This window comes from Adiantum capillus-veneris, chromosome 1, assembly GCF_014529385.1.
Source record: "Adiantum capillus-veneris isolate H3 chromosome 1, ASM1452938v2, whole genome shotgun sequence".
In the NCBI taxonomy this organism is placed as follows: domain Eukaryota; kingdom Viridiplantae; phylum Streptophyta; class Polypodiopsida; order Polypodiales; family Pteridaceae; genus Adiantum; species Adiantum capillus-veneris.
In genome coordinates, this window is record NC_140931.1 from 127,669,890 (window position 1) to 127,681,778 (window position 11,889).

The 11,889-nt window shown below is 44.1% G+C and overlaps 1 protein-coding gene across 1 annotated transcript; it reads right to left on the minus strand.

Moving 5' to 3' along the window:
- Nucleotides 1-357: 357 nt before the first annotated feature.
- On the minus strand, nucleotides 358-3,641 carry LOC147465533 (protein ALTERED PHOSPHATE STARVATION RESPONSE 1-like). Its single transcript, XM_086493642.1, has 2 exons — nucleotides 3,547-3,641; nucleotides 358-1,174 (listed from the first exon to the last, which is right to left on the minus strand). Exons 1-2 carry the CDS (start codon nucleotides 3,639-3,641, stop codon nucleotides 358-360), a joined length of 912 nt encoding a protein of 303 aa, XP_086349768.1.
- Nucleotides 3,642-11,889: the final 8,248 nt, after the last annotated feature.

Here is an 11,889-nt window from a genome sequence, read left to right on the forward strand (position 1 = left end):
AAAAACGTGTGTGTGTGTGTGTGTGTGTGTGTGTGTGTGTGTGTGTGTGTGTGTGTGAGAGAGAGAGAGAGAGAGAGAGAGAGAAGAGAGAGAGAATTCAAATTAATTACATTTGCAGCTGTAGAAAGCCGAGAAAGAAGGGCCGCTGAAGGGGCTCTCAAAAAATATGTCCCTAGCTTAGCAAAATTAGCCAACATTGTAATGACAGGTGGCTTGAAAGTGGTGGGTTTCAAGAGAAACTTAAAACAGGTCTCAACCACTCCTGCATAAGCTACAAAGAGCTTATTTTTTATATGCTACAAACATGATGCAAAATACACTCCCACAAATAAGGGAGCGGGCTTCTTGCAACTGCATTCAATCCTCGTCCGAATGACAGTGTGCCACTCCATTCTCTCTGGCCATAGACTTCTCCGGATGCAGTTTCTCATACGTGTTCACCGCCTCTTTGGCAAAAGAAGCCATCGATTCAAACACCACAGGCAGATGGTGTCTAAAGCGTGACAATGTCTTCTCCTTCCGATCCAACATCACTTCAGTATGCCTCTTCTTTTCGCTTTCCACTACACTCCTCCGGCTATCCAATTCAGCTCTTCTTGATTCCACACTCACTTGCTTTGAGGAGCCGTTCGCAAGATCTGCATTGGCTGCCTCTTTGTACTCAAGATACCTACCTTCAAGCTTCCTTAGAGAGCGCGAACTGTGATCCAAATCCCTTGCCGATCTATCCGCATTCTTTTTCAAATCCAACTCACCTGCTTGTTCGACTTCTAGCGAATGAATGACAACAGAGAAGTCACGAATTGCATCCACTGCTCGTTGCGGTTCTTCGAGCTTCAGCAGCGCCTCTTTCCAGTCTGATAAAAGGTAAAAGATGGCTGGTTTTCCTGACCAGTGAGGAGAGACGGCTCTCCCTTTACTATCTCTCTCTGGTTCCAAATGGCATTTTGACAACCATGCATGTAAGGTCTGAATGTAATTCTTTTGTGCATTTGTCCATAGCTGGAAATGGGTCTGCCACTTCTCGAGCTCGTATTCCAGCTGGCTTGTAGCCTTGATATGTGCTTCACTTGCCTCATTCGCAGCAACAGAATTTTCAATGGTTTGCATCTCAGCTGCAATTGCAGCTTGTGCTTTGTGACACTCCAACATCACCTGCCACATGTTCAACAACCTGCTCCCAAAGAATAACACATCAGTTTCAAGAGATTAAAACACCACCACGTAGTCAAGAGCATCCTTTTAATGTAAACAAGGTGATTTTGAAAGATCATGCAGGCATGTTTAATCATATTAAGCCTGCCAAAAAAAAATGTCTTACATTACAAATCTTACCCTTTAGAAGTCCAAAACTCCAAACATGAGGGAAGGGAGAAGGAAAGAATATACCTAGATGAATCCAGGATAAGCCCAAATTCACCTGTAAAGAAAAATGTTGAGGTATAGGCTCATGGTAGTCATCCACAAGCTATATAACCATCAGCCCCATCATGCATAGTATCGACTAAATACTATGACATCCCCACTAACGTCATCAGTGTCCAATAGTGGGTGTAGAACTAGGTACTAACATATGCTCCCACACATCCACACCACACACACATGATCATACATCAATACAAAGATCTGCGTACTCAGTTCCTGTCATAACTATAGAGATGCAGGGCAACTCAGCCATAATGAAGCCTAGGACTAGCACAAGCATTAAATAGGAATAATTAGCACAAAAATAAGGTAGTTGATACGGCATAAGAATTAGCACAATATCAACTGGACATAACTCCGACAAAAACTTCCGAGGTGTAAAGTCTACGTGTCCAGTGTGTATTTTAGGAATATGTTTCATAAGATTAAACTAAAGAAAAATGATGACAAAACTTTAAAAGGTGGATGGAACCTTGGGAGTTAGCTCTTGAATTGAAGACCCCACACTTCCAAAAAATGAAATAATTTCCTCTACCTCTCAATTGTTTGAAGCCCCACTTGAGGGACACATGTAAAATCCTAGCAAATGAACGACCTTTCAGGTTTCTCCTCTAATGCTTGTTTTATAACAAGCATAAAAGCTATTGCCTACAATGCACCATAGATGTCAACAATGTTAGCAAGAGAAAGAATGAAGAAGGCAAGCGCATTAAACCTTCGGATCCTAAGTACTTATTCCCTCTGTGAGAGAAAAAAACAGGGCTTAATTATTCCAAAGATGTACAATAGGAACACATAGGTTGTGCATTGGCATCCTGACAATGTGACAATGCGATGCCAAAATACAATCCATCACCGGATATTAAAATGCCGAAGTATATGAAATAGAGAGACAGCCAGCTATCAGTAAGAAGAGTTGGAGGTCTGTACTCTAAATGATACACGCACACACGTTGGTGCAGCCAAAGTGTGTTGACCCTAGCAGAGGACACAGGCAGGGATGTGTATGCTTACAGGTGCAGACATGGGTGATAAAGCAGATACGAAGGCCCATTACAAGCAAGGAGATCGAGTAAGTGCATGTTTTATGTGGTTATGAAGACCTAAGCATAGAGATTTCATGCTTGAAGAGAAGGTTTTGACATGGGAAAAGGCTCTTAGGACATGCAATGCAACTTGGGTAGAGGAAGACATGTGGCCAGTGGAAGAAAGGAAAGTGTGTGAGAGACTTCACACCTCTGCATGAGGGAGACCGAAAAGTCTCATTCCGTAAAAATTTTGCAAAACTGGCTTTTTGTAAAAACTGGCCGTGGTGCAGAAGGAAAAGGGGGTTTTGAGCATTTTTTCGTCTCACGCACATGGGCAAATTCTGCACTGATTGGCAGATATTTAACTTTTCGTGCTCTGCTGTGTTAAGGGGGGCGACAGACGGATCAGATAAGGAGAGAGCTTTGATGGTTGTATGCTCCACCATAACCCATCAATTGAAGAAGAAGCTAGCTCTGGTTGTGTTGCTTTTGGTGTTGTTCCCCCTCCCCTCTCTTCTCTTCTGCTCTGTTACACGGTGTTTTTGGGTGTGTGTAGGCAGGTGTGCCACCCCGAGGGTGTGATGTGCAGAGAGAGAGAGAGAGAGAGAGAGAGAGAGAGAGAGAGAGAGGTGATTGTGTGCAAGAGAAACAAGAAATTGATGTGTTTATGGGTGTGAGGTAGATTGTGGTCCACGCAAGTGTGTGCGCATTGATTTCGGTGTACTTGCAAGTTCGTTTGAGAAAAGTGTGTCTGTGTGTGTGACTCTGTGTGGTTAGGGGTGCGGGTTAATCCCTGAGCTACAGAGAGGCAAGTTTGGAGTGTGCTGGGTTTGTTCCCCCTTTCCAACGTCTGTGTGTGTTGCCAACGCTCATGCCACTTGAGTTCCAAATTGCACAGCACAAAACAAATACAACAATTTACCTATGTGGTGCTTAAAAGACCTCTCTACCCTAAATTAAACCTATGGAGCTACTTATATCATATGCCACCCTACGCACATGTGAACGAAATATAAGCATCACAATTGTATTAAATAAGGCTCTTCCTTTAGAAATAAATATTATGAAACTCAATGATCTTGCCACTTGATACCTGATACTCTGATGATTCAAGGGATCATCCTGCAAGAGAGGCATTCGGTGTTGTGGTTGATCTGAGACTTTCCAGTCTGGCACTTTTGGTAACATCTTGTCGCATGCACATATACCTCTATGTGCATGTGGCCAAGTTGTAACTCCTCCTCCTAGGGTTTAGGACAGCCTAGTCAGTGTTCTGACAACCTTGTGAGCCTCTCAAAGGACGTGCATGTCCAAGCACTTCAGTTGGTTGCATACCCTTTAATTGCAAAGGAACATCTACCAGTGTATGCAAGGTGTAGGCATTAAGAAGTGTTCACATTTTAGTTTAGAATACACCTTGGTGGTCTTCGTGCGTATGAAGCAACTCTTATCTATAATAATAATAACATTATTATAAGTGGCCCTTTTATGAAGTCGAGGGAGATAAATCTGGCTACTGCTCAACCTTCCTCTTCCTGCACTATAAAGGAGAACCTTGGCTCACCATTTGCAACCATCAAGACCCAGTACCCTCAGGGGGCATCCAGCGCCCTCAGCAAACATTCTCCAACGTTTTCTCCTCGGGCGTTTTCGTTCTGCGCTGCCTCATTGATGGGCAAAGGTGCAGAAGAAGAAGCATTATTGTTGCTTTGTGGACTTCCACAAAACGTTTGACACGGTCCCGCGGGAGAGGTTCTTTGACGACTTTAGAGTCTTGGAATACCATTGAAGATGATATGGGCCATCTATGCTCTCTATGAGAAAGTGACTGGGAGAGTTTGTTGTCGAGGCGGCCTGTCAGACTCCATTGCTAGCACCATTGGTGTTAAGCAAGGATGCCTCCTCTCCCCGACCCTCTTTGGATTCTACATCGACGAGATATCCGACTACATCTTATGAGCAGGAGGGGCAAGAGCTGACCTAGCGGGTACTCCAGTCCACATTATGCTCTATGCTAATGACATTGTTTTGATTTCATAGTCACCAGAGGGTCTACAGAGCCATTTGAGCGCCTTGAACGAGTTTTGTACACACAAAGGACTAACGCTAAACCTTGGGAAGACCAAGGTCATGATCTTCCACACCTCCAAGTCAACTCCGTGAGCAGTAACATTTATAGCAGCAAGAGGTACAGTCGAGGTGGTCACGTCCTATGTCCATCTCGGAGTCACCTTCATTAGAAGACAAGGCCCCTTCTCCATGGCTCAGACCACCATTGGCAGACTCACCTGTGGATATGCAGCTTTGGCCATGTTAGAGCGGGAATGTCATCAGACACACTTTCAGGAGCCTCGTACGAAGGGGTGGCTATTTGATACATTAGTCACCCTAGCCCAAATGTACGCTTTAGCACGACTATGTCAAGAAGTGTACCTTGGCAGATCAATGCAAGTATTGTTGTGGATCTCCTTCTCCATTACAAGAGTATTCTCTTACTATCAATGTTTCACAATGTAAGAACTTATGGTTTGGGCCGCTTTTATGTCAGATGCAACGGAATTGAGAGACGGGTAGAATTGAGGATTCACACTTCCACAATCCTTTGTTTTAACCTTTCATTAATGCATGCAACTTTGCAATATTGATGGTCCCTTTTTCAGAATGAATAGAGAGCTATTAGGATAGAGAGTCCTCTCAAGTAGATAGGCACATCAAGGCGCCAGATATTCTCTCAAGGACAAGCACTTGTATACTTCAAAGACAAAGCTGAAACGACTGAAAACTGAGAGAGAGAGAGAGAGAGAGAGAGAGAGAGAGAGAGAGAGAGAGAGCATAGTAGACACACAGTGGCCGAGTTCCACTCCCGGATGCACTGGCCCCAAAACCCTAGTGCCCCTTTGGTGTTTCTTTTTTATACTCATCTACAAAAGGTAAAACAGCTGGGAAGGGAGAGACGCTCTACAAGTATACAAATGCAAGACTGCTAGAGCTCTCCCCCAAGGCTTGAAAAAGGCTCCAATGATGCCGATGGTTTCCACAGGATTAAAAGTTGAATGTAACCAACTACTAGGACTCGAAGGTGCTTATAAAGATGCAATTGAAGACCTACGAACTTATCTTGATGGTGTAAAGTATCTTGAGATCGGCTAAATGCTAGGATATGGTCTTTCATCTTCCTCAGTTGTACTTGGCAAGCGCTTGAACATATTCAAAGTATGAACAATGCTCGGCAGATCTTGAACCACTTGGATAAAGTCCACAATAGGATGACCCTTATGAAGAGAGCTCACCAAGCAGGGAAGCTAATCTCTTCGGAGGATATGGCTATCTTGATGAAAAATCTCCCTCTCGAGTATACTGCTTTCTAGTGAGCCTTGATAACTTCGGGGACAACCACTGACTTGACATGGGAGAATCTTGTTCCCATGGTTTTGAATCAGGTGGACCAATTACCAAGATCCCGAAATCAGAGGGGGCTATGAGGCCAGGACAAGATAGTCATCTAGGAGACCAAAGCAATAGCAAAATGCACAAACGGATGATACTTTTGGATCTGGTGAAAAATCCAAGAAGAAACGTGACTTATCACACGTATGGAGAATATAGGGGCATATTTGGAGGAAGTGCCCAAAGAAGTTTGATTCGGAGTCTGAGTCCAATGAGGCAACCATTGTTGCACATGTTCTGGCTTTTACACACTTGGTTCACCTACCTTCATTTTCACCAGGCATTCTCAAAGGCTTGCGGGAGGTAGCACTCTTGGTTGATTTCTTTCTCAACACCAATCTATGTGAGTTGCTCCTACTTCCTTGACAAAGTCTAGAGGACTCACAACCTATCAAGCCTTTGGAGGATGGTGTGGCAAACAAGTCAAAGGTTTGTTCATCTTTGTGATACTCGACCACGGGACACTACGTGTTGGCTTCCAACATTGAGAGCTCGAACTTTGAAGCAGATTTGATCGACCCCGTTCTCGAAGGAGGCACGATCAATCTCCAACTTCTTCTATAACCTATAGCTATTGATAGCATGTCCACACAACATGTGTACCATACGGTGGACCGTGGAGCTCTAGCCTGTACGACTAACGCAGGTTCCGTATCCTAGCGGACAATGATGGCGATTGTGTGCACTTGTTGCCGTTTTTCGACAAGATTGTCTATCCTGGACCCTACTATTCTCTATAGAGAGGTGGTGTGCTTATTGCAAGGCAGACTAGATTTAGGTATTTATTTTCCTTATTTGTCAAAGTCTGGGTAGGGCAATTTACTTGCGTGAGTATATAAGCAACCCATTGCCCCCATTGTAATATCATCAATTCATTGCCAAGGTTGGTTGGTTCACGAGACTCTCTCTCTCTCTCTCTCTCTCTCTCTCTCTCTCTCTCTCTCTCTCTCTCTCTCTCTCTCTCTCTCTCTCTCTCCTCGTCAGATAGATCTTTAAGGTCTCTTAGGATAGTTTCCTACGGCGTTAAAACAATCTTCTTCTTCTCTCGTGCTTTCTCCCCTTGGTCTCTACGCTTCCGCATCGTCAACTTTGGCATGGTATCAGAGCCTTGGTGGAGCCGTTAGCACCCATTGAGAGAAGGCGTGGAGAACCTCCCTTTGTGTTGCTAAATGGGCTATTTTCTTATTTTCTCGAGTAATTTCTTTTTATTAAGAAGGATGATGGAGCTGTGGTAGGATGCTACCAATCTAGTGGGAGAGTGAAGCAAGTGCATTTCTCAAATAATGATGAAGAAGTTGAAGCTATTCCTAGGAGCTACTATTCACGAAGTCACTGGGCAAGGGCTACTACAGAAACTTTGGTCAAGGTAGGTGATCTTGAAGAGCCATTTGTTGCCTTGATTGACCATGGTTCAGAAATAAACATAATGTCAAAGAGTATACCTACATGAATCCAAGATAAGCCCAGATTCACCCTTGAATGAAAGTGCAAGGTATAGCCCCATGGTAGTCACCCACAAGACAATATAACCATCAGCTCCATCATGCATAGTAAATACCACGACATCCCCACTAACGTCGTCAGTGCCCAATAGTGGGTGTAGAACTAGGTACTAACATATGCTCCCCAACACAACACACACCACACGTGCACACACATGAGCATACATCAACACAAAGTTCAGCGTGCTGAGTTTCTGTCATGACTCCGGAGATCAAGGGCAAACTCGGCCATAATGAAGCCTAGCACTAAATGAAGCATTAAAGCGGAAAAATTAGCACAAAAATGAGGTAGTTGATAGGGCATACGCACCACAAAAGATAGAAAGAATTAGCACAATATCAACTGGTCGTAACTCGGACGAAAACTTCACAATGTGAAGTCTGCATGTCCGCAATACGACTAAAGAATATACCTAGATGAATCCAGGATAAGCCCAGATTCACCCTTGAAGGAAAGTGCAAGGTATAGCCCCATGGTAGTCACCCACAAGACAATATAACCATCAGCTCCATCATGCGTAGTATTGACTAATACCACGACATCCCCACTAACGTCGTCAGTGCCCAATAGTGGGTGTAGAACTAGGTACTAACATATGCTCCCCAACACAACACACACCACACGCGCACACACATGAGCATACATCAACACAAAGTTCAGCGTGTTGAGTTTCTGTCGTGACTCCGGAGATCAAGGGCAGACTCAGCCATAATGAAGCCTAGCACTAAAAGAAGCATTAAATCGGAAAAATTAGCACAAAAATGAGGTAGTTGATAGGGCATACACACCACAAAAGATAGAAAGAATTAGCACAATATCAACTGGTCGTAACTCGGACGAAAACTTCACAATGTGAAGTCTGCATGTCTGCAATACGACTAAAGAATATACCTAGATGAATCCAGGATAAGCCTAGATTCACCCTTGAAGGAAAGTGCAAGGTATAGCCCCATGGTAGTCACCCACAAGACAATATAACCATCAGCTCCATCATGCATAGTAAATACCACGACATCCCCACTAACGTCGTCAGTGCCCAATAGTGGGTGTAGAACTAGGTACTAACATATGCTCCCCAACACAACACACACCACACGTGCACACACATGAGCATACATCAACACAAAGTTCAGCGTGCTGAGTTTCTGTCATGACTCCGGAGATCAAGGGCAGACTCAGTCATAATGAAGCCTAGCACTAAAAGAAGCATTAAATCGGAAAAATTAGCACAAAAATGAGGTAGTCGATAGGGCATACGCACCACAAAAGATAGAAAGAATTAGCACAATATCAACTGGTCGTAACTCGGACGAAAACTTCACAATGTGAAGTCTACATGTCCGCAATATGACTAAAGAATATACCTAGATGAATCCAGGATAAGCCCAGATTCGGGCCAATCACGGATAGTCTCTATCTTGGCCGGATCCATTTGCACTCCCGTTGCTGAGACAATGTGTCCCAAAAAGTGTATCTCTGGTAGGAAAAATTCACTTTTCTTTGCATTAATCACTAACTTGTGATCTCGTAATATGCCTGAAAGACCTGAAGCAGATGATCTCTGTGTTCTACCTCATTCTTGGAGAAAACAATGATATCGTCAAAGAAAGTGCCAACACATAGCCTGTACTCTCGAAAAATCCTGTCCATCATCCGGTTAAATGTCGCAGGAGCATTGGTTAAGCCAAAAGGCATCACCAAAAACTCAAATAACCCAAAAGTCGTCCGAAAAGCTGTCTTGTAGACGTCTCCCAGCACGATTTTGATCTGATGATACCCACTCTTCACATCAATCCTGCTAAAGCACGAGGATCCCTGTAATCTGTCGAGTATATCATCGATCCTAGGAATCGGAAATCTGTTCTTGATGGTGATTTTGTTGAGAGCTCTATAATCGATGCACATTCTCCAAGATCCGTCTTTCTTCAAAACCAACAACACTGGAGAGCAATACGGTGAAGTACTAGGCTGGACAAGACCCTTTTCCAAGAGGTCTTTCACTTGGTTCATAATCTCTTCATTCTGTGCTCGGCTCACACGGTAAGGTGGCCGGTTCGGTGGTGTGCTTCCAGGTATCAAATCAATGGTATGATTCTCAGGCCCTCTAAAAAGCAATCGGCATGAGTGTGGAGAAAAATCTTGGCGTTCTTTTGTTACGGTCAAAGCATATTCGACCTTTATCCATCATTCAGTTCTCTCCCAAAAGAATGAGTAAAGAAACTGAAGTTCATCAAGTACAATCTCTGAGCCCTTCATTTGTCAAAGTCGCTTTCTCGGCCCGGTAGTCAACCATGGCGTAGTTCTTGTGGTACCAAGGGATTTCGAGTAGAACGTCACTCGCGTGCCCTGAACACCCCTGTCATTGCAAACGAAGTTTGCCAATGCTCGGTGTAATGGCAACATCCGTCCGGGTGCCATTCGAACTACCTTCGCCTGTGGCCTCAGCCTGTCGGACGTAGTTCCAAATCGAGCCGCCAATTCCAAGTGAAAAGAAGTTCGCATTGGCTCCTTCAAAAGAGCTTCCTGATCCTTCACTTTGCCCCAAGAGCGGCAAAGTTTGTACTTTCATTCATTTGATTCGGTTCAGGCCCCACGCCATGTCGTACCAGTTCTGCTTTTTTATCTACCTTTTCTGCCACGTCTCTCAGCTGCTTTAGAACTTTTTGGCCTTTCTTCATCTTGTTCATTCGGTGCCTTGTTAGGGCACTTCGCGGAGATATGTCCATGTTCCCCGCATCCAAAGCACTTCCCCTCCCTGATGAAGCGAGCTCTCTCCTGAGGAGTAAGCTTGGGTCGTGCATCCTTCTTTTCTGGGTTACTCTTTCTCTTTCTACTTTCATTCACTAAAGTCTGTTCGGTTCGTTGTGTCATGACCTCATCGGTGGGGTAGGTCGAACTGCCAGAGTGTGGCAAAACCCCGTTTCGCATGACTCATCAACTCCTGAATAGAAGCTGACTTTTGTTCCAAGCAATGATCTCGGATCTCTATAGGAAAACCCAAGGTAAACTGCTCAATCTGTTCTTTGAACAAGATCTTCTTAAATGAAGAGGCGGGTAGAAAAAAAACTCCAAAACCTCTCACAATAAGCATCCACTGTATCTCTCTTGGTCATCCGAAGATGGTTCCAAGCAGCTCGTATATTGCGTTCATACTCTTGCGTCAGCCAAGAAGAAATAAAAAGCTTCTTAAATTTCAGCCATTTTACTGGAAGCGTGGACCACCAAGTTCGAGCATTCCCCTTAAAATAAGGGTAGCTCTCTGAATCTTCGAGTGCTCTGAGTAGCGTCCTCCCGCGAAAGCGATGTCAAACTGCTGTATAAAAGACAAAGCCTTTGAAGCATCTTTAAATCCTGAAAAAAAGTGCCAAATTTGATTGACTGTCCACCTTCCTTAAACTCTCGGACTTTCTTGCTTTTATCTTCCAAAAAGTCATGCTGGCTGGCTTTATAAAAATTCTTCTTGTTCGCATAAAAGTCGTCGTCATCAGAGTCTGGACTGTCTGCAGACGAGTCCTTTGTAGAACTGTCACTCACTGGGCGAGATTTGGACTTCTTTGCCTTTTTCTTGCCCTTTCCGAAGCCTTGTTTCTTGCTTCTCTTTTTGCCTTTTCTGTCTTCTTTGCTCGAATCTGAAGAGCTAGAAGAACTGTCAGAAGAATCTTAAGAGAGGGTTTCGGAGGTGGTGGTGTGGTTTTCTGCCACTGCTCGTGCACTTCTTGAAAAGAAGTCTCGCTCATATATTTTGCCAATTTAGGGTCCTTCGTAAAACTGAGCATCATCTTTGTTGCATCTCCGATCAATTGACGACGCTTCATGTCTCATTGCTCCGCCTGAGTAGGCCGAGGCGGGCCATACTCTGCCGGAATCTTCGTTGTGATCCATGCCCGCATCCCTGGATGCAAAGGGAGTCGACTGATCTTTGCGTGAAGCCATAGGTGCTGCGGAAAAAAAAAATTCGGATCGGATTTTCCGTAGAAGAGAAATCGGCCGTGCTTTGATACCACTATAACATGCTTGGACACTCCCAAGTCAAGAATCAATCACGACAGCACCAAATAACCACTTCAAAACAGCTCACAATTCACAATAGATTTGCACTGGCCCAGCGGAGTTCCGTGCCTAGAAATATTGGCCCCAAAGACTGGCGCCCCTTTCGGTATTTCTTTTTATATTAATTAGTGTTCAAAGTACAAGAGTGGTTGGGTCTCACTCTCAGACTCTGCGTCCAGATGCTTTGCCGAGTGGGAGCCCAAACCAATAGTTATTTGTTTACAAGGGATGCCAAAAGCAGTGCCCCAAAAGCTTCAAATCAAAAGCCTTTTTTTTTTTTTAAAGCAAAGTTTTCTTTCTCTCACAAGCTCTCTTGAGCTTTAGAAAAATAAAGCAAAGGAGTTCTCTCCCTCTCTCTCTCTCAATTGCATAGAAATAAAGCATCTTTTCCCATCGCAAAATCAGGAAAACTACCGCAAGATTTCCGAGACTGCCG